Genomic DNA, 22,945 nt, shown 5'->3' with positions numbered 1-22,945 from the left:
ACACATCATTAGAACCTGGCTTTTCCCTTGGCTGCCAGGGACAGTCTTAAAAAGGAAACAGAACTTGTTAATAAATCACCTGTATTTACACCAGTAGAAGCAAAATAACTGTTCTAAAGTGTTGTTTTGTTTTCTGAGGTTTGGTTCCTGATTATTTCTTGGGAAAAACAGGCTGCAATGTCATTTCCTCATGAAGCCAAAGGAAAAAGAAAAAAAGGGAGAGGTGGATGCATTGTTCACTCTCTCAGCTTTTTAATAGAATCAAGAAATTAAAGCTGGAAAAGTCCTGGTAGGTCATCCAGTCCACCCCCTGCCAGTTTAGCGTTGTTCTTTAAAGTACATTTTCTAGTGCTTCATTCAGTTTAGCTTTCCATCCATTTCTCTGCGCATCCCAAACCGGTCATTTTCACTCTCGCTTTGCTCTCCACTTTACATTATCTTTGTCACCGTAAAAGAAATAAAAAAAAAAAAGAGAGAGAATTAGACTCATGTTCATGGCTGCAGATAGAAAGCTCTCGCTGCTGTTCTCTTGTATAATCTGTCCCCCATTGTGTTCTGGGCAGAGGGGCAGTAATTTTATATTCCTGTGAATGACAGGGAAGCTGTATTATTAGTTTAAATGTGTTACTCTGTACTGTTAACTTCTGAAAGTGCAGCACTCGAGGCCCTGTTTGGTAATTTAACTAGCCAGTGGATTGGTAGACAGAAATTGCTTCCCTTGTGAATCAGCGTTTAATTCCTCATGTTAGTCAGGGACGGGATCACACATCTGTAAAGAGTTGTAGTTGGTATCCCTCAAGCACTGCAAGAATAGTGGCTTGCTGGAGGAAGAGGTTGTAGAAATCAACGGGTAAGCAGCGTCTTGTGTGATTTGCACAAGCAGGGTCTAGCGTGACCTGAATATTAGCAAGGTTGAAGCAGAAACATCTTCTGTTTCAGTGGCAGTGAGAGAAGTGGCCCCAAAACAAGAAAGCATTGTGAGTCCTGGTTCCGCACCACATGGAAGTTGTAATCTGTGGACAAGCTAGTCAAATGCTGAAGGCCAGATACCTTTCCTACGCAAGATTTTTCCGCCTTTTAGACAGAAAACTCCATGAGTCCTACAGATTTCCTTCCTAGCTGTTCTGCCATGAGGAGAGATTGTCCCTTGGTGGAGCAGACAAGGTCCAGAAATACCACCAGCATCTTGGGTCTGCACAAATCTTGGGCCACCATGCAGGCCAGAGCTACCTATGTTTAGGCTTCATGCTTTCACACAATGACCTATCCCCACTTCTTCCAGTTATCTCAGGGATGTCCTGTCTTGTTCTTCCCACAGATCACAGCCCTCTATATCCTGCTGCCCCCAGCAGGGAGAAATGACTGTGCAGAGGGGAAATCCCCAAAGGATAAGGCTGACCTAGTAAGGGAAATCAGTGTCAGGAGCTGGAAGGGGGCAGTGCCAGACCCCCAGGGCCCAGTCCCACCATGCAAGGGTGGTGCCAGGTAGACCCCCTGGAGTCCATTCCCAGTGCACAGGGCAGGGAGGGGGCAGTGCCAGGTCCCAGGGCCTGATCCTGGCATGTGGGGCTTCATTTGGCCTGTGGACCTTCCCCAGGCCACTCATTTGCTCTGCCGGGTTGAAAGGTTGAGCACCACTGAACTGCTTCACTCCTTTTATAGTTAGTTCCTGCTTTATTGTTTGATAAATGCTTTGTAACAATGAGCCTCAAATCTAATGTTCTTCCATGTCACTCTAAAATGCAGTCTGTATGATGCAAATGATAATACATAGAAATTAGCACTCACAGCATGGATAACCAGTGTTCCAGCACCAGGGCATGAATTCCTGTGAACAATCTGAATTGCTTCCATGAACCAGACTGAGAATTAACACAATTCAGCAATTTAAGTGAAACAGTCAGGAATTGTCTTGGAAAGTTTTGACTGTTTTCACTAATGATTTTTAAAACAGCGAAACATAAAGTAGCTCAGCAGCATCCTCAGGTGTTCTTGGAAAGGAGCTAACATTTTATTTTCTTGGTTCATACTTTTACATGATGGAAGCATGGAGATGTGACTTCCAAACAGCTTCACTTGGCTTCTAAAAAAAAAGACAGCAAAGCCAGGTGACTCAGGTAGTTTGTTTTTTTTTTTTGTTTTTTTTTAAGTATTTGTGGGATTTCAATCTAATAGTTCCACGAAGCAAAACTAGCAGGATATGATCACTAGAGCCCAACTAATAGGAGATACAGAAGTAGGCTTCTCTCCTTCCCCTTGCACCTCAGATTTTTATCCAGGGTTCAATACCCCCGCCTCTCTCCACAGGGCAGGGTTTTACCTAGGGTGCAAAACCTGATAGCTATTCCTCTGATTTCAGCTAGGTTTTATTAGGGTCTGCTGTGTAAAATAGCAGTAGTTCCAAATTTTCTTCTTTCTAGGATCACGCCCTCTCTTACAGACATCTCTGTCCTGTTTGTACGAACGTCATGACTGAACGGCAGCACTATCTCAGGAGTTAGCCTCCTCCCACCTTTATGGTTCAGGAGCACCATCTGCAGTGCTGAAGACTTTTAATGGATAACTCTTCGAGTAAATAGTTTACTTGTTGAACCTATAAAAATGATACAATGTGTAGTCCAAACATTGCTTATAGCCAGAGGCAGGTGGGTGCCAGTAAAGAGAAGGTAGGAGCTGTGCAGTTGCATTGAAACACCCTTTAGAGTGCATATGGGACATGTTAAGGGAAAATGAAAAGAAAAAAGTACGAATTGAAGGGGAGAAGGGAAAGAAAAGGTAGAAAAATAGCAGGGTCCAAGAGTACTAATAGACTGAGTAGTAGATTCATCATCAACCAGATGATCCACATATCTGCATAGGGGCCATAAACACTGTACAGCCAGCAGCTTCCATTAAAGCTAATGGCAGCACTTTTGAAAAATCAGGGCATTTAATTAGGTGCCTACTGTATTTATCTGAATCTAAAATGACCCTGAATTGAAGACAACCCCTCAATAATTAGATTCTATACATGGAAAAATTATAATTTGTTAATAATTTTCCATGTATAGAACCTAATTATTGGAGGATCATCTTCAGTTCATCCCCCCTGACTGCTGCAGGGGGGCAGGCAGTAGCGGGGCAGGTGGTGTGGGAGGGTCAAGCAGCTTACCACATGCTTGCGCCTGCCCCCCTGCAGCCTCAGAGCCCACCCTCCCCCTCTGCTTCTGTTTCCCCTCTACCCTTACCTTGCTCTGTGCCAGCTATCTCCATCCATGTTTTAGCCTGGGGCAATAAACATGGCCCCAGCTGGGCCCCCGTAGCAGCCATGCCAGTGCTACAGGGCTGGGCTGGGGCCATGCTATGTGACTTTAAGTTGCCATGTGGATGGAGCCTGCTAGCATGGAACAAGAGGAAGGGGGCAAAGGAGAGGGGCATATGGGGGAGCAGATGCTGCATGTGGGAAGGAGATAGAGGGAAGAGGGTACAGAGGGGGGCAGGCAGCAGCTGCAGCTACAGCCCCAGCCCCAGGTAGGAGCTGGAACCCAAGCCACAGCTGCTTCCTGCCTGCCTATCACCCTTGTACTCGGTTCTAAGACGAGGGGCTTTCCCGCCCACTAGTAAATGTGCGGGAGGGGTTTGTCTTAAACTCAGGTAAGTGTGGTGTATATATGGATATGGTGTCTAACCTCCAGCACTTCTTTTTGAAAAACCTTGGCTCTGGCACTGGGATATGTTGATGTTTGGTATAGGCTGCCTACTATTCATACATTTGCAGGTGCTGGGATCATCTAGTCTAACTTCCTTGATACCATAGACCTAATCCATGCTTCAGAGCTGGGTATACTGTCCCCCTGCCCCCAGTGCAATTATTTGTTGGCAGGTTGCTCTAGAAGGTATTGTCACACCGAGTCAGAGCAGATCATTTGTGGTTTTCATGCCCTGGCACTTTGTTTATAAGAGTAAAAAAAACCCTAATACAGGCAGTCAGGTTCTTATAACATTTCTTATACACAGCTTACTTTGGTAGGTAGAAAGAACAACTAGGAAATCACAAGTCATTGGTCTGATCATGCTTCTGTATAGTACCAATTTTTTTTCATGTACTGTCCCCTCCGACAAACCAGTAAGACACCCACCTCATTTTTGGAAGGCAAAATGTAGAAGAAAAGATTTTTCCAGAGCTGGCTTTTTCATGGAGAGATAATGGCAACAGTACTTGTCATACTCAGTCTAAACCTGTTGCCAATTTGAGAGCACCTGTGAAAGGGTTAAGGTGACACTCCACCCATCCTGTTTGCTGCCTGAGAGAGAAACTGGCAGCCATCTTACAGCACAGCTTCTCCATGCTTCCTTTCCTCCCTGCATCTCTTCCAGTGAAGAAAAATCAGCTTCCCCACTTAAGACACACCCCATTGTGGGGGGCGGGGGGGGTGGTATTTTTGAGAGAAAGGTGCATGAGAGTAAATATGGTATATATTTATGGATGTCCTCAGAAGTTTATTTAGTTGGCAGTACTGGCGTTGTAAGCTGCAGCCATATGCTCTTGCATGCTATAGATTTGTGCAGTTACAATTGTAATCAAATATGATGGGACTTCCTGGCTTCCTAGGCTGTGAAGGCTGTGTCCTCATTCCTAGGAGAACAGAAAACTTCTTGGTTCACAGAGAAGTTGTTTCCTTTGCACACATGGGAGATCCAGAGGGAGCTGTTTCCAGCTGTGCTTGGTGAGAGGCTGGACTGCAAGTTGCTCTCAGCTGGAAGACCTCCAGCTGTCCTGGGTATCTTACCCACTATCTAGTACTTAATAGCAGAGTCACTTCTGAAGCCACTGTTTCTCAGCAAATAATTTTTATGACAGAACTAGTTATATGGCCAAAAAGAACCATTGTGATCCTCCAGGCCTGAGAACCTACCCAGTGCTTGTAGCAACAATACGGTGACTCGGAGCATCCCTCTCCATCTTCCAACCAAAGCTGTTGGGATTCTAGGAGTACACAAGGCATCTTGAACCTCAACACAGTCCTTTGGACAAGTAGAAGGAAAAAAAGGAGAGATAAAGAGTCTTTCACTGTCTGGAGCTAAATGGCCTCCTGAAGTCCCTTCCTGCTCTACTTTTCTATGATTCTGTGATCTTAAAGATCTGGTTTAAAAATATTGAGCCAAATTTTGGTTTAAGAGCTGATAAGGGTAATATATAAGTTCCCAAGTCCTTTGTGAATTTTCTGACTTAATAATCAGAGCAGGGTTTTGCCTTGGTGTGAGAGGAACCACAGAGACAAGGAGAGCTTGGGAGCTAAGGAGTAGAATAGCTTGTGGGACATTCACAAGTGCTGTTGCTGCCCCTGCAGAGCCTGCCGGTGGGTGCAGTGTAGTTCCAAACAGGCGGCGTAAGAACGAATTAGCATTCCCTGATGGAGGTGTTTGGTGCTGCTCTGCAAAGGCTCTGTCGCAGAAGCAGCGAAGCGTGGTGGCTCCAACAAAAGATATAAAAATATGAGTATTTTAATGTGTACATGTTTAAAAGTAAGTGTGCGCTAAGTGTTATGTGGGGTTAGGACCAGAGAGCTCAGTATGTACATGCTCCTGGCTGGCATGTGCTGCTACCACCACAGCTGTGCTGGCGAGAAGTCTGGATCTATGCTATGAGCAACTCAGTGTGTACAGAAGCTCCAGCTGCCCCTGGACAAAGATGGGGTGGTAATTTAGGACGGAGGAGTTGTGGGCAGAGGATTGAGAATAGGCTCCATATCTCTTGGGTCCTTGATACACATTGCATTTAAGATAACGATTAACCAGTTAATCATGTCTTAAATAGTTATCTGGCCACATATTCAAGCAGTTAATGGTGTGATAAAACAATAAGTCACAAAGTTGCTACACAAAGCATGTATAACTTTGTGGCTGGTCCCTATCACATTGTGAATTGAATGTGCAGCCAGGCTGAGCGAGGTTCCTAGCCTGCAGAATGCATGGCAACTCTTGACTCCCGTATGTTCCCAAAGCTGAATGTCAACGAGCTGATTGCTGGTCCCAGCCAGGGGGGCATATGACCAATGTGCCCCTGAGGCTGGGACCTAGGATCAGCTGCCACTCCCAGCTGCAACCCTTGACTCCCACGTGCCCTGTTGGCTGGGAGCAGTGGCAGTTCTTGGCTCAGCCTTCAGGGCTCAGCTGGAGTCACTGTACCTCCATGGCTGGGAGCTTCAATCAGCTGATTCAGGCTCCCAGCCGTGGGAGCTTGCTACTTGCCTTGCCGGATCCCGGGCTACCCCTGCACTGCCAATATGTCATGATGGGATCTGATGCTCAACCCCACAGTCACACCCCCTGCCATGCACATCTAGCATGACAGGAAGTGTGATTGTGGGGATCACACATCAAATCCCATAGTGCCTTTAATTGCACATCTACCAGGAGACTTGTATTCGCAGGCTATAGTCTAGTCAGGAGAGTCTTTCTTCACACAATGGTTTGGCTGGAGAATACCAGAGCTTGTACAAAGGGGAATGTGCCTCTGAGCAAAACAAAGCGCAGCAACAAAAGGAGCCTTAAAAAATGGTCTCTACATCACATAATTCCCTGGTTCCCTCACCAGTCAGTTGTATGTCACTGAAGGGACAGGTAATAATACAGATCAAGCCCTGCTGAGTTTTTTGCGTTGTGGATGCGCTGCTGTTGGAGGACTCCTTAATGCCTTTTTAACAAGGACAGACGTTCAGTCTGATGTTCATGGCAGCGGCATTACGGGCATTCACAGTTCAAAGATTTATGCATTTCTTCATCCACTACTAATGTATGCATGGCTGAGTCCATGCTTGCCATATAAAAGACAAGACAATGGATATTTTCCTATTCACGTTCTCTCTTTTCCCCTCCACCTCCCCCTTTCATTTTTCCTTTTCCTACAGGTCAGCGTGGAAGTCTTGGTAGAATACCCTTTTTTTGTATTTGGACAAGGCTGGTCCTCCTGCTGCCCTGAGAGAACCAGCCAGCTCTTCGATTTGCCATGTTCCAAACTCTCCGTTGGGGATGTCTGCATATCGCTCACTCTCAAGAATCTGAAGAACGGCTCGATTAAAAAGGGCCAGCCCATGGATTCAGCTAGTATCTTGCTGAAGCACTCAAAGAATGACAGTCTAGCTGGAAGTAGACACAGGTATGCGGAGCAGGAAAACGGGATTAATCAGGGAAGTGCACAGATGTTAGCTGAGAATGGTGAACTGAAGTTTCCGGACAAAATAGGATTGCCTGCAGCACCTTTGCTCACCAAAACAGAACCCAGCAAGCCCACAGTGACGAGGAAGAGGAGGTGGTCGGCCCCCGAAACACGGAAACTAGAGAAATCAGAAGAGGAACCACCATTGACTCTTCCCAAGCCTTCTTTTATTCCTCAGGAGGTTAAGATTTGCATTGAAGGTCGATCTAATGTAGGAAAGTAAAGGCTGTTTGGGGAAAGGAAATTAGGCTATCCCTTGTCATTTTTATCCAGATTACTGTACTGTAGACTAAATAACCCAGTATTTACATGTTATCATCTTATTTTAGGTTTATGTTATAACCTTGTTGTTATAGTTGCAGCTGGTATTATGCAGGAGAGTGGTGCATATGTTTTTTCCACAAGTGTTTGTCAGTGACTAGGTTTTATCAAGAGCTGCGGAAGGGGCAGTATCTGCTTCGCACACCCTTAGTGGAAATGAATGTGTTGTCATGGCTCCTGATTTCTAACACCTAGTGTAGACCAGGCTCCAGCTGGTCAGGTTTTTCTTTTTCTTTTCTTTTCTTTTTTTGTGAGGTGACAAGAAGGGAGCTGTAGCAGAGACTAAGACCCCTGCAGGCGTACCATGCCTTCCCATCCCAGGAGGGGATTGGAGCTCTGTGGCAGGGTCATTAGGAGATTCCCTCACCTAAGGCAAGTGCTGAGAACAGATTAACAAATAGGATCGGGCAGTTTTTCACACATTACACAATAAAACCAACCTGTACGCACGACTCTATAGTATACAGTATATATAATGTGTGTGTTTGTATACACACACACACACACACACACATACATACATACATACATACATACATATATATATTATATATATATAGATCTCTATATATATAGATATAGATCTCTCTCTCTATATATAGATATACATATCTATATATAGAGAGAGAGAGTGATATCTATATACATACATACATACATATATATAGATCTCTCTATATAGATATACATATCCATATATAGAGAGACAGAGAGAGCGATATCTATATATATATATATATATACACACACACTATAGAGCTTTGAGCACAGGGATACACACACACATGCACACACGCACACACACACATGCAAGCACACACCCCATGGGGTCTGACTGCACTGATTTGTATTCATGGAGCGACTGCCACGCAGACATTTCTTTCCCACTTGCTAGTGCAGAACAGAACATCTGGCAAGTTTCTATCTTTGAATTTTCTCGCCTGGAAGATTTACTTCATGGGGTAGCAGGGGATTGTGGGAAGCCAAAAATTCTGAGAGTCTCCTGACTAGCTCTCCCTCCTGTGTCTGAGCAGTGTTAGACAAACCGACTGGGTTATGACATTGACATTTGCTTCCACAAGGTAGATGCATACTGCCCCTTTGAGATCACAGACATAAACTGTTTGCATTTAGGTTGCAAATCTTTGTCTTTAACTCTAGTACTGTTTTTAGTTCATGACTATGGACAACTGGTGCCACTTTTTTCAAATTTCAGTGTGACACAAGGAACGTGATGTTGAAGATGAACATAGAATGTCTTTAAGCACTTAAAATGCTGTTCACACTTTATTGCTGAGCATCCTGGTCTAACACTCAATAAGTACTGTATCTCTCACTTTAATCTATTTGGAAAAAAAACAAACAAATCTCTTCAACACTGTAACTACATACGACTATGTAGAGTTTTCTCACAAGCAAGATGTTGAAAGTTTTAATGTGGTTTCAAAGGGATGAATGTGAATTATTGAACTAGTATGTGACAGTCATTGTCCACAAAGGACTACTTAATAGGAGGCACTTTTTAAACTTTAATGCTTGAGAAAGAGTTAAAGGCATATGTGAGCTGACAGATAATAAAAGAATAAGAGAAAGGAAAAAGGAAAGAGGAAAAAAAAATAATTATTGTCCAGTGTTTTTGAAAAAGATGGACTTTAAGGAATCTTGCAATTTGCACATCTTGAGTTTATCATTTGTGTGGTATTCCTGCAGTTTTTAACCTAATAATGTTGTGGGGATGGGAGGGGCTGACAGAGCATAAACAAATGTAGCAATTACTTACTAACCTGCCTAAGCCCTAGGCCATCATATAAGGTTATGTTCCTTTCAGAGTTCATTTTCAGTCTTTCTACCATATCTGCCACACAGAATCAGGTCCTAGCAGGACAACTCTGAGAATTTTTCTTCAGCTTCATCGAGAGAGTTTTCCACAAGAGACATTTCTATACATGAGCAAGGTTTTGTTTTGTTTTTTTTAAATAACCATTATTATTTTATTATTATTGTTATTTGTTATTTTTAATGACATTTTCCATTTGAAATACAATCTAGATTTCAGAGTTTGGTACAAAACGGGAAGGGAGGATTCACACATAAAAGTCTTTTTTGTTCCCAGAAATCTGAAACGAAGATAGGACAGGAGGCTCAGAGGTGCAGTGCACCCTGGGCTCCTGTTAAAGGCAATGGGCAGTGCATGTATTAAGTACTTCAGGTCTGAGATGAAGTCCACTACAGTGCATGGAAAGACCTGCATCAGTTCCAGTGGGCTGGAAATTAGGCCTTCCATGATTAAGCCTTTACATTATTCTCACTTTTGTCAAGTTTTGTTGTCAAGTTTGCATCCTTCCAGTACTTTTTAAGAAGCTGTGCTAATAGGGAGAAAAAATATAGAGGTTCCTAATTTGAAACACAGTTCCTAAAATGAACATTTTTTTTTTTTTTAAATCTCGCTTTCAGGCTCCCTTGGAATACAGTACTTCAACTCCTTTGTCCAAGAATCTGAAAAATCCCCAGTTTTTGGCTCTTATTTGTTACTTGAAATTTAATACACACCAGAACTAATTGTTTGAATACCATTTTCTGGGGTGCACCAAAAACATTTAAGTAAGTTTAAGATAGCTTGAAACTTTTATTGAAGTTCCTTGAATTTTATTAACCTCTCAGCAAGCTACCAAATAGCTGAGCAGGTTCGTTCTCACAGTCATACTGCTTACTTAGCGCTTAGTTTTCAACATTTCTGCTCAGAGAACTTGCTTAATCTTCCATATACTCTGCTCAGGGCACTTGCAATGTATTGTTTTGTTTTGTGTTCTCTTTTAACCTTTGAAGGTAAGAGAAATTGAAAGATGTGGGGCAGAATTATCGAACTGAGTTCACCTTTGTACCACTATCTTCATAATACACCACATTCTCAGAAAATCAGAAATAAAACCACACACACCTTTTTGGCTATTAAGGAAGCAGGGACTATTAAACTGACGAAATCTATTCAACTAACACTAAAATTAAAAAAAAAAAGTTTGGAGCAATAGGAATGTATTAGTTCTGTGCTTGTATTTCAGACTTAGGAATTCTGAAATGACTGGGTCCTTCCAAATAGTTGTCCCCTTTTCATGCTTTTTGCTTTTCTAGGATGTGCAATACTTTATGTGCCAACTTAGACTCACCTGTGCGGTGGTAGCTAGATAGATCTCAGATCCACTTCTGCTCTCACCTGTTCTGTTCTCCTTCATTGTTTTCTTTATTTTTCCTCCTCCACTCCCCAAAAAACAATTATTTGGGGCCTTATGCCTCCTTTGTCCCAGGGAACAGAATCCTTATTGTCATCCACAGGTGTGGTAAACACAGACTGAGGGCCTTGTATGGCACCGATTCACTCAAATGTATGTTCCTGGGCTCCACAATTTGAAATATTCAGAAAAAGGCTTAATAGATGTCTCCCCCCACTCCACTATAGCCGTTTTTAAGGGGTGGGGAGAGGGAGTGTGTACATGTGAGGGGCATGTAACTCCAGCAGCTCTGTCCTGAGCAAACAATGCAGTCTCTTACATGAACGAAAGCAGCCTTTGACAGCATTGCCAGTGTTGTGTTCTCTTCAGTCTGTGCCTGTGATGGTTACTTCACAAATGCATGCCTAGTTATGCATTCACTGTCCTTGCACATGGAGCTGAGGTGCTATGGGGGAGGGATGGGGAGGGTAAAAGTTTTTTACACGTAGAAACCCTGCACAAAGTCTATGCAGCACTTAGGTCGCTAGCTGATGCAGAAACCAGATACTGGCTCCCAGTGCAGGGCTGAACTCCCCCCTGATCAGTGGGTACCGTAAAGGAGAGGTGGTTTCAATCAGTAGAGCTGGTGAACCTAGGGGCATGAGAGAGTGTTGTCTGTTGCAGTAAACAGTCGGTTTAAGACCCAGCCCCACGATGCCTTACTGACGTGAGTAAATCCTTACTCCAGCAAGTTGCCCTGTTGACTGCTCATTTGAGTCAATCTCACAACATCTGGCATGCAGTGAGTGCGTCTACATGTTAATTAACGCGCCTTAGTTATTGCACATTAAGTTTAGTACTTGGTTAACCAAAAACTAAATCAACATGCAATAACTCAAGCTATTGCGCAGTAGTGCCGATGCACAGGTTTTTAGCGACACTTATTGCGCAGTAGCCTAATACTACTGCTCAGTCATGTATTAGCACAGGTTATCCCCAGCACGCTACTGCTCAGTGTTATTCGGCTACGGCACAGTTAGCATCTCACATAGACGCGCCCAGTGAATTAACAATTGCAGGCACAGACCTACTGAGGTGAATCCAGTGTAAGAGGATTAGCCATGTGCCTCTGTATAGCGTCCACTTTGCAATATTAACTGACAACCATTTTCTTTATATTTTTTGTCTCTTATTTTTTGTACCAGACCTGTTTAGTTTACAACAAAATGCATACAATCACCAAGAAATTAGTCAGGGCAAAGAGAAAAAAAAACAAGAACCTCTTTATAGGGATTTCTAAAAATATATATATCTATATCTATATATATAAAACGACTGTTCCTTATAGTGTTTAACTTAGGCATCATTTCAGTTTGTCTGGGCCACATCAAGGGGAATGTGGAGTTTGATGTCACTTACCTCAAGTCCTTTTGTTGCATCCCAAATTGGATTAATGTTTAAACTATTTTATGATTTTGTACATTGTTGGGGTTTTTTTCTTTTAAAATGTGTGTTTTGTCTTGGGGTTTTTATTTCCATTTTTAACCCTCTCGTCTCTGTTAAACCTATCATCGTGTCATTTTCTCAGCACCTGGAAGTGACATCACTACTCTTCTTTTCCTAAGTCAAGGAACATTTAGAAACCTTTCACACCTTTTACTCAGGGATGGGGCTGGCGTGTGTGTGGTACACTGATGTGACCAGAAGCAGCACTTTTACTGCTCTGGAGTAGGGATGTACAATTTCAAGGACAAGTTTGGATTTCCTGCATCTTGTGAATTAACTTCTTAGGTATCACATAGATTGCAATACAAAGCACCAGATTCAATGTGAACCGTAACTTGTTGATTATCATGAAATTCATTCTTTGCACAGGGATATATTTTTTTTAACAAAAGCATGTTGCCAATATTAAAAAGGAAAAGGAAAAAATGAAATCCTGCTAATGCTTAGTTTCTAAAATAGAAGCGAAATACCTGTTTCAAGGAGAACAAATCTAATATAGCTTAAAAACACCACATTTGTTATTTTTAAAAGGTGGTGTTCTTTCAGATCTGGATTCCTAGTAGAATATGCCATGCACACTGCGACCCCAGTTCTGCAAATGCCATATGCACAGGCATAGCTAGGCTTCTGAGCAGGTCCACTGAAGGCACTGGTGGCCCCTCAGAAACTTAACAGTGTTAACTATATGTAAAAGATACTTGCAGAAATGAGGTCTGTATCATTTAGTGCCAGATTCTGATCTTAGCTATACAGCTATAAACTGAAAGTTCCTACTGATTATAGTAGTAACTCCAGATCTACTGGGTGGAACTGGATTCTTGTCATATATATTATCAGGTGAACTCAAACACGGCAAAATGTGGCTTGCACTCTTCTAAAGTAATTTCCACTCACCTTCCCTCACCTCATCATAAGAGTCAGCATCAGACATTAGTGAAGTCCAGCCTGCTGGCTTATCCAGCGGTCTGGGAAATGTAATGGGAAGTGGGTATTTAGCAGAGTGCAGTCAGTGGTTTTCTTTCTGTGTTTTTTTTTTTACCCAAAGTCTTAAAATAGGGAAATTGTCAACACACACACAAACACACCCCAAAAGTGTGAGCATGTGTATATATATATGTATGCGTGTAAATAAGTTTTAAAAGCACATGATTATTATGTCTAGTTGATTTTTTTGAGGACAGTGTTGCGTTTTCTGTTGATAGGGAAATTCCAAACAAGTTGTACACCTCTACTCCAGAGTTCAATTTCTTTTACATAGACGACCTCGCTTCAGATGTGTTACCTTACTGATAGGATCTTTTCTTGTAGCACTATACCTTGTGGGAATATTTTTTTGATGTAAACCTAATTTGAGAAGCTTAAAAAAACTTTTTTGAAGCACTCACATTGAGGAGTACAGGTAATGTTTTAAAAATTGCACAAAAGAAAAATGAATGTTGGAATGATTCATTCAGTGTTTGAAAAAGAGATGGCTCTGTTGAAACAGTGAGTTTCATACCTTGTTTGTAAAAAAAAATAATAATTTAAAAAAAATACAAAAGAGAAAGGTTGAAAGTTACGTGTTTTTTGTATATAGAAACTGTCACGTCTAGATGATCTGATTTGTATTGGCTCTGGCCAGGAAGAATTATCACTTAAAAGGCTCTTAAAGAACAACTGTGCTTAATTTTCTGTTCATGTGACATGGGTCCCACTTCTGGGGAAGGGGGTAATGTTTCACACTGGTTGTCCCTGTGCTGAAAATATATTTTAGAGCACCCTGCTTAATTTAGATTCTGAAGCCATTGTCATTTCTTTGCTCCCTCTGGGATGATGCTCTACACTTGCAGCACTTCCTGTTCCAAAAGAACCCAAAGAATCTAATCCTGAACAAGAAGTGTTCATAACAAGGGATCCTAGCCTACCAAGAAATAAACTGTACCATCTAATGCGGCATGGCCTCTTGTAACACCTCTACGCACCTCATTTCAATGGAGCAGGTTAAAGACATGAATTTTAGTTGTTCCAGCCATGGCCTCATTTGATTTAGAGATCAATATTATTAACAAGCCAAAAGGAAAGAATCCAGGAGCAGTTTCTGAGGAAAGGAGCCTTCCCTTGTCCAAAGAATGACTTGGACAGCTGGAAGCCTAAACACAGCAGGGGAAACACAGTGTAGAGGTTCCGAATCCTTGTATCGCTCCCCGTGCAGCCAATCCAAGGTAACCCAAGGTTCAGATCTGAAACTCCTGTGGAGGGAGAGGGAAAGGGGGGTGGGAATAATCACCATGCTAAAATGACCCAACGCTCGGAGAAATGGCCCCAATTGTCCAGTTGTCTGGAAATGAAGTGAATTCAGCCAAGAGGTAGTATTTCCACAATAACAGTCTCTCAGATTTCTGTAGCTTTTTCTCGTCATCATCTGAAAGGACTCAAGTCTTCCATGGAGAATTGATTGGAGGCTTCATCTAAGATTGTGGGGTTTATTTTGGTTTAGTTTTTGTTTGTTCATTCATTCGTTTCTATTTTGAGTGGTCAAAGCTCCTCCTGTGCCCTTTCCCTTGACCATGCAGTAGGCGTGCATTGGAAGTGTTGTCCGCACTCATCTTTAGTGACTCCTGGAAGCTGTTATTGCTGTACTACTTGGTGGTTGACAAGCTAAAACATTAAGGGCCACATCTTCAATGGATATAAAGCAGGTGTGGGTCCATTGGTTTGGAAGCTATTGCAGCTATGCCAGTGTGCACTGTGTGAAGGCCTGGCCTTAAGCATTTGCTCTAAAGGACCTAGTGATTTTGCTTATGTATCTACACATGCAACTCCCTTGGAAGTCAGCAGGCAATGAACTCTTAAGTAAGGAAAGACAAAAATGGGCCCAGAATGGCTGCAAGTGGCTGAATTCATGTCTTCTATTTGGCCTTTAGACTGGCTACCTAGCAAAGCTACTAATCTCTTAGAGCACAGGTATAGCTTTTCACAGACAGTCAGCTCATGCTGAAACTCACTAATGTATGTATTTTTGCTTTGTCTTTTTTATTTTTAAATAATATATTAACGTTGTGAACACTGTTTTCTCTGCAGTGTTTAAATAAAGGGGATTTCCCAACCTCTTCAGTTCACGTGATCTACTGAAAATAATTTTGTACTAGCTATGTCACAGGTCTTGACAGCCAGCCACCTCGGACTGGCAAGCTCGCAAAGGCCCTCAAGGAGAGTCCTCTCAGAGGTAGGCTTAAGCCATTCTCCATTTAAGAGTCTTCAAGGTTTTCAATGTTCGGTGTTTCTACCGAGGGGTGCTGCAAATCACACTTCCAGTGTTGTGCCTAGTGTAGGCTGAGTAAAAGGGATAATGCAGCTTTGTGTTGGTGAGAAATTGAGATGACATGGCCAGTACAAACAAGAGCTAGGGAGGGAATGTTTTGCACCTTATTGAAAAGAGGAGAAAGTTTTAAGTGCATACAGACATAGTTAAGAGCTTTTATTGTGACAGGAGAACTTTTTTCCATATGCGTGCATACTCTCTGTAATTCCAGTGTAAAATATTGTACTTGCACTAGCTTTTTTAAAACAAATATTAAAAAAATGGAAGAATTCATATTCTATTTTCTAATGGTGGTGTGTCTATTTGTAGGATACACTCGCGTCTGTTTATTGAATTTTATGGTCCCTTTCTTTGATGGTGCTTGCAGGTTTTCTAGGTAGAAATTATTTCATTATTATAATAAAACAATGTTTGATTCAAAATTTGAACAAAATTGTTTTAAAGAAATTGTCTGTATACCAGTACAAGTTTATTGTTTCAGTATACTCGTACTAATAAAATAACAGTGCCAATTGCAAACCTGTGCCTTTGTCTTTATGAGTTAAGAAAGCAAGAGAGACAGTTTTCCTATGAAATAGCAGTTTATCCATTTAATTTTTCACCCTTCAAGTTTTAACCCCAGCAATAAGTTTTTATAGAGTTTGCTTTTATCCATAATATATGATACATACAGGTTTATACATTCCCTTTACAGCGCATAACCCTTTCTGGACAACAGTGGTTTATTTCATAACAGAACAGCCAGCATACAACAAATGATCACTTTAAACATGCAAGCTCTTTGAGACAGAAGGCATTCTGTACATGGCTTTGCTACAAATGGAGAAAGATGGTATCTGACACAATCATCTCAGTGATGGCCTACAGGGGGCATGAAAACATTTAAAGTCCATTCATGCTGCTTGACTGAGTGCGTGTGGTCTTTTAAGATTATCACAGACATTACATTTCACAAAGGAATGTTGGCTTCTGGATGATTTACGTTTGGCAGCTTTATCCAGGTAAGCAGTGTATTGGTTGACGCTGTGGAGTCACAACGAGAGGACAGGCCTAAATGTGTGGATGTATTCAAAAAAGAATGATGTCTAAGAGGAGACATAATTAAACTGTGTTGACAGCAGACAGTATTGACTAGGACACTTCTGGCACAAGTCACGTGACAGGTAGTACCACAACAAATTCAAAACACTTAACCAATCAACCTCAAAAAACAAACAAACCCCAAAACACATCACTCCCAAACAAGGCAAACAAGCGCCTTTCACAGCTGGCTGGCCATAGAAGTGCGGAGGTGCAAGCAAATGATTACTCGTAGGCCTTATTTTCCCCTTCTACACAAGAAAGGTCAAATCCTGTGCACACTGAAGTGAGTTGCAAAACTCCCATTTGCTTCAAGAGGACAGGATTTGGTTTACCAGGGTGTCAGAGGCAAGGGGAAGGGGCTGATTGAGCACTTACACTGGCAACAGACAGGAGTGACTACAGAAGTCCGTGGGGCTAGACCAAGGCAAAATTGTTGGGAAAGCAAGGGAATTAGGCTAAGCAGGTGTTCTGAGATCGTAAGCAAGTGCCCATGGATAAAAACATATCCAGTGGCGGTTTCAGGATGTATCTTGGGGAGGACAGAGAATGCTCTTACCTGTCCCATCCCTGACAGAACTGAGGAAATGACTGAGCAGGCATATTCCTTACACCAAAACTTGTCCCAAACTAGAACTGTCCCTGCTGATAATCCAACAAGAAAGTGGGTTAAATCCAGCACTTAGTGCTAGAACCATGTCAAACATGACGTGCCTACTGGCATAACCCTAGGGATACTGAGGGCCCGGTAATAGCAAACACTGGGTAGCTCAGTATGCTGATGGACCATACGCTTCGAATTGGCTGCATGCAACCCCTAGGGGCTGAGGTAGGCCTTGCAGCCTACAGACTACTTCCTGGCCTATCTTACTGTCACACCTGCAATGGAAGAAGTAGAGGTGCTTATGCTTCAGCTTTAAATGTATTCTATGCTGACTAAAGCTACTAACACAAATATATTAATTACTTGAAATCCACCTTTCTTTTTATAGGAATGTGCCATGTTAACTACACCTTGATGAGTCCATGAGCCAGATAGTGACATCATGTTGGTGCTTTAAACTTGGTGGAGTTGCAAGGGTGAGAAAAGCAAGTGGGACTTTGGCCCAATTCAAGGGACAGCTACTGCTTAGGACACCCACAAAGTGCCGGGTATTTGTTTTTTGGAAGCTGAATGATAGCCATTCATGCATAGCAGCACAGCAATAAGGCATCGCAGACATTCCCTGCAGAAGGACGCTAGGAAATGGAGAGGTGTTGAGGTGAGGTAGCTCTATGAATGGTACATGAGTTTGTTATAATTTCTAATAGAGCCTTTTTTTGGGTGGTCTAATCCTGTGGGGCAAAGTAGCACTTAAGTTGATGAGGACTGGCTTCTAACTTGGGGGGGGGGCTGGGTGCTAGGGAGGTTGAAGGGACTTATCTCTTCACAGAAGTGGTCCTGCAGTGAGGCTCATGCTGATTTCTTTGTTCCACTTGGAAATGTGTATGTGTGCGTGCACATATATTCATAAGAGAGGCACCCAAAATGAAGGCAGTTGATCGACTGAAGGTTTCCACTGGACCGGCAACTGGTATAATACCACAGGATGAGACGTAGCCAGTTAACCTCTTTGAGGCTGCCTGCCATCTGTTACTTATGTCTCTTGTCATGGAAACCAGCACACATCCAAAAGACAGTAAAGTATGCCATGAAAAAAATTCAAGGTGATATCATTGACTCCTAGTAATTCCATGGCAATCTACAACCTGTAGGATACAACTGGCTTCTAAAAAAATATGGGACTTCATTCTCCCCTAGCTTTTGTTTTTACCAGCAGTTCCCAACCCCAGGTCACGACCCAAATGAGGGTTGCGGGGGCAATGCCAGCGGTGCCGCACACAGAAGACAAGTCACGCCATGTGCTGGGAGCTCCCCCACACCCAGGCCACCGCCACTGCCGCACTCCACTCCCAGCTGCTGGTTGGGGAAAAAAAAGGTTGAGAACTACTGGTTTACACCTTTGCAAACATGAGGCTGAAGTGAGTGGAACATATCTCCCACTTGAAACCTGTTTGGAGAAGAGCCAGGGCACAGGCAGTGCAGAATGGCTTTGGGAAAGCTGTTCTAAAAGGTATAGTAAGCAGCTATTTTTTAAATGAGTGATTGCTGAAAAAAAATTACAAACTGTTTAGTTCTTTTACATTTCATTGATGAAGGTAGCCAGAAAAAGTACAGAAGTAACAGCAACTAGTGAGAGTCTAGTGAACTGCTGCACTTCTCGAGTGTGAAGGCAGTAGGATGGAAATACGGATATACATGCAACACATTCTTATGCCCTCATAGTGGTTTTGCTTTACCTTTATGCAAATACCTTTACATGAGGCATGAAGGGGGGAACGTGTTCTGCCTTTAGTTATACCCATGTCAATTCCGAGTGATGTCACTTATTTCAGTAGGATTACACCGGGGTTTACATCCGCACAAATGAGAACTGCATTTGGCCCACAGCAGTTTTATTTATAGTAATGAAGCCATTCATCTGTCTTTCTATGGTTCCTCCACCTCTGATAGAAAAGGAAATGTCAGAGGGAACTAATATTGGGTATTTTATTTATAGGACCTGAGTATCATTCACACTTAAGTGCCTTAACGCCATTCTGGCAGTGTGAATGGACCTTCAAGTCAGTGAAAAACATCCCCATGTTAAGGCCCCTTTACCAGCCTGGAGCAGAGCAATTAAATTAAAAACAGGCCCACAAACTTTAAAATACTTTTGTAAAGCACCTGCCTTCAGTCTCTTGGAAAGTTCTTTCATGCTTTTTCTACTATGCAAAACCTGATTACAATCATCAGGGTCCAGCTTGTGGATGAGATGTGTTCCTTAGCATGCTCACTTGTACAGGCTCCTTTTTTTCTTTGAAACAATAAAGAATTGCCAGATTAATTCCATTTGTTTTCCTCTATGCTCCTCTTCCACAGTTTTGCTTTTCAAAGGAGGCCTCTATCTTTCCACAGGTACTTACAGGATGGGGAGAAAGGCTCTGAAGTTACTTCAGTTTCCATCTGTATTGTTATCTCAGTGAGACTTTAAAATAAGTGGCTGGTTATTATTAATTCATTGGTATCCACTCTAGTAACATTTATCATAATGAACTACTGTGATATGTGTGTGGAGGCAATGTGTACTTCAAAAGAACTTTCATTGAGATTTATCAATTAATTAGCATACCATTACAGTTTATTAGAGTGTTATCCAGAGTCTAAAATATTCATTATTGCCTTCATAGCACCTGCTTTTGCTCAGGATCAGACTACTGGCTTCTTGCGATAAAGTCTTTTGTAATTCTGCTGGGGGCCAATTTTTGCTCTGAATTAAGCCAATGCCTTTCAAAGAGTGGCAGCAGTGTAACAAAGAAGTGAAGTCGGCCACTCCAGCATGATACAGGGGACACTTCTACACCGTGTCTCTGCAGTGCTCAGAGAAGGCCACCCTTGAGCACAGCCTGCCTGCTACTCCCACCTGCACATGCATATCAAGCTTGGAAATGAGGTGGGGAAGCTGCTCTCAAGGAAACAGGTCATGAGGGCAGCTCTTGGCAGGGGGATGTCCAAGAGTTACTTCCCTGGCATGTTTCTGGGTTTGATGCTACAAGCTGCCACAGGTGGGAAGGACAACCCTTCCTGGGAGCATCAGCAACATGGTGTAGACATACCCACAGAAGCCTTGCACAACGGGTAGATAAGTGGGCACAAAGTCCCAGTCCATTTGTGTAGGTTTAAATCACTGCACAAAGTGATGAGGCCATATGAGGCTGTGAAGAAGCCAGCTCCCTGGGCTCACTTACTGGGAAGGTTTCTATACCTTAAAATAACTTGTTTGCAGAGACAGGCCCAAAGAATGTAATGACTGCATGCGTCAAACAAAAAAGGCACACTTATATATATTTTTAAATGCTTCCCTTGGATGTAAGGGTAAAGCAAGAACGTGCCAGCATCTGAAGAGGCAAGTCCATTAAAGATGTTGATTTAAAGAAAAAAGCCCCTGAAAGGCACGTGAACCAACAGTGCTATAGATTCAGTGTCTTTAACATCACAGTGAAAATGCAGCGGCGACCCTGGTCCACAGAGCCGTCACTCCAATTTGTTCCCCAAGAGCCAGGACCCCAGCAGCAAACTTCAATGGTCAAGAAGCACAGCTTTAATTTCTGGTTATGCAAACTGACCCTCTGTACCCCTCTGCCTTCTCAGTCTGCAGTTTCTCTCTACTGTGGCAGTGCCAAGTTGGCCAGTCAACATTAAAAGTTGGGAGGATGTTCTTAAAACAAGTACCACTGGTTGTAGTGGCCAGTATGACCAATACAAACCTAGTCTGTACAGGCTCATCCATTGCAAATGGAGGCTTTGGTAGCTATTTTCAGAGAAAAATGAAAGGGGAAGGGGTGGGGAGAACCTAAAGTAAAACAAAACAAAACAAAACAATAGACATGGCTTTAAAAGATGGGGCTATTGCATCTTGAAAAAAAAAATCTATATGGTGCTGTGTCTGAAGGCACACCCTTCTCCTCTTCAATTCCACCTATAGCAGCAATTACCCTGCCCCACCTCCCCTCCAGCCAATTCCACAGCCCTGAGGAATTTGCCACTGCAAAGCTGTAATAAAAAACCTGGTAGGAGAGAGAAAGGAGAGGTGACAGGACTACTGCACAGTCCCCCCCAGTCCATGGCTACAAAAACACCTGGTTATGCTGCTGGGTGACTCGGATAAATGTTGTCCTTCGGGACAGCTCTTTGAGCTTGGCAGCTCCCACGTACGTGCAAGTGGAGCGCAGCCCGCCCAGGATGTCCAGGATGGTGTTTTCCACATCCCCTCTGTAAGGCACTTCCACGGTCTTGCCTTCCGAAGCCCTGGAAACAGAGACACATTACTGCTTCCCACACCAGAAGTGACGGAGAAGGTATTTTTTCAAGTTAAAAGAACTTTTATGCTGCCTGTCCCCATATTGGTTTTTTTTAAGGTACTCAAATGGCAGTTCCCTTACTTTACCTATGGTGGGTTACAGTGTAACGTCTGGTGTTGTGTCAGGGTTGACGGTAGTTTTAAAAACAGCTTAGATCAGGGGCCAGCAACCCCCAGCACCCATGCCGAGCATGGCACGCAAGGCCATTTTGCTCAGCACACCACTATCAACTGGGCTCTAAGCAGCTGCTGCCAGCCATAGAGCCCAGGCTGCTCCCAGCAGGCAGCTGGGAGGTTGCAAGCCCTCCTGCCAGCAGACCAGGCTCCGTGGGCCGGCTGCAGCCGGGAGGCTGCAAACAGCTGCTCTGGGCTTCAGCATGTCGGCACTCTGGTACCTTCCAAGGTAGACATTGTGGTTTTTTCAGCACTCCAGCCAAAAAACGTTGCCTACCCCTGGCTTAAATTACTGATCTGAATAGGATGATTTGGATAGGGATGATCCTGCCTCAGGGGTTGGACTGGAGGTCCCTTCCAGCCCTAGTTCTCTATGATACTATGCTGATTCTATGAAATGCACTGTTCCAAAACTGACCCAGGAAATAATTATTGCAACCAGCCAAATCGTGCCTGAGCCCATTAGCAACCTGTTCTTCCTATCCTGATGCAAGCAAAGCTTCCCCACATACAAGCAGGCATGTCACCCAAGGACAGTGGGTCCTACGCTGACAACAGAAGATGCTTAAAAATATATCTGTGTGCCTAAATAAGCATAGCTCCACTGCAGTCCTTTACACCAGCTGAAAACTTGGGCCTTTACTGCTTACTTATACAACACAAGAGGTGCACGTAGATCATTATACAACAGATACAGATTGAGAACCTCTACCAACTTGACCATGCACTGCTTTTCCCTTAGTAGGGCTTTCCCAGGTGAGTAATCCCACCACAAAGCAGTTCTGTTGAAGCCAATATGCTTGAGTCAGATCCATTCATCAAGACAAGTAGGAGGTGCACTTTATACACAGTGACAGGGACACTGTGATCAGTGCACCTCCTTGACAGCAGTAGTTCATAGTAGGGTTATGCCATAGGAGAAACTTCTCTAGCAATTTTCAATGCTCTTCTTTCTCCTGCATCTCTAGCCCTCCCATTACAGTTCCTCATATTAGGAAATATCCAGAATGTCATTTGACCATTGTGCTTCCAGGAATCAGATCACTCCGCCGCATAAATCAACAACTGGAAAAGAGGGATGGAAGAACACGGGTTGGCCTGTGACTGCTGGAAATGGGACCTAGTCTTTTCCAGTAGTTAGGAAGCTCTGGTTATAGCCAAAATCTAAAAAAATGGGTGAGTTGCAGTTTGTTCTACAGCACGTTAAACCCCAGCCAGG

The 22,945-nt window shown here is 43.0% G+C and overlaps 2 protein-coding genes across 10 annotated transcripts in view; one reads left to right on the top strand and one right to left on the bottom strand.

Annotated features, from left to right (window-relative positions):
- Positions 1-16,051, top strand: part of ATXN1 (ataxin 1) — a 287,101-nt gene extending 271,050 nt beyond the window's left edge. For all 7 annotated transcript variants that reach the window (XM_059724401.1, XM_019498486.2, XM_019498488.2 and 4 more), the window contains one exon: positions 6,891-16,051. In XM_059724401.1, the coding sequence (XP_059580384.1) occupies positions 6,891-7,421 (531 nt within the window). In that variant the 3' untranslated portion in view covers positions 7,422-16,051. The remainder of the gene's footprint in view (positions 1-6,890) is intronic.
- Positions 16,052-16,094: 43 nt separating this feature from the next.
- Positions 16,095-22,945, bottom strand: part of GMPR (guanosine monophosphate reductase) — a 49,135-nt gene continuing 42,284 nt past the window's right edge. For all 3 annotated transcript variants that reach the window (XM_014596954.3, XM_014596955.3, XM_006273055.4), the window contains one exon: positions 16,095-21,500. In XM_014596954.3, coding sequence (XP_014452440.1) covers positions 21,320-21,500 — 181 coding nt within the window. In that variant the 3' untranslated portion in view covers positions 16,095-21,319. The remainder of the gene's footprint in view (positions 21,501-22,945) is intronic.

The sequence above is a fragment of the Alligator mississippiensis genome, chromosome 3 (genome assembly GCF_030867095.1).
Source record: "Alligator mississippiensis isolate rAllMis1 chromosome 3, rAllMis1, whole genome shotgun sequence".
Lineage (NCBI taxonomy): Eukaryota > Metazoa > Chordata > Crocodylia > Alligatoridae > Alligator > Alligator mississippiensis.
This window is presented reverse-complemented; position numbering and strand designations above follow the sequence as displayed.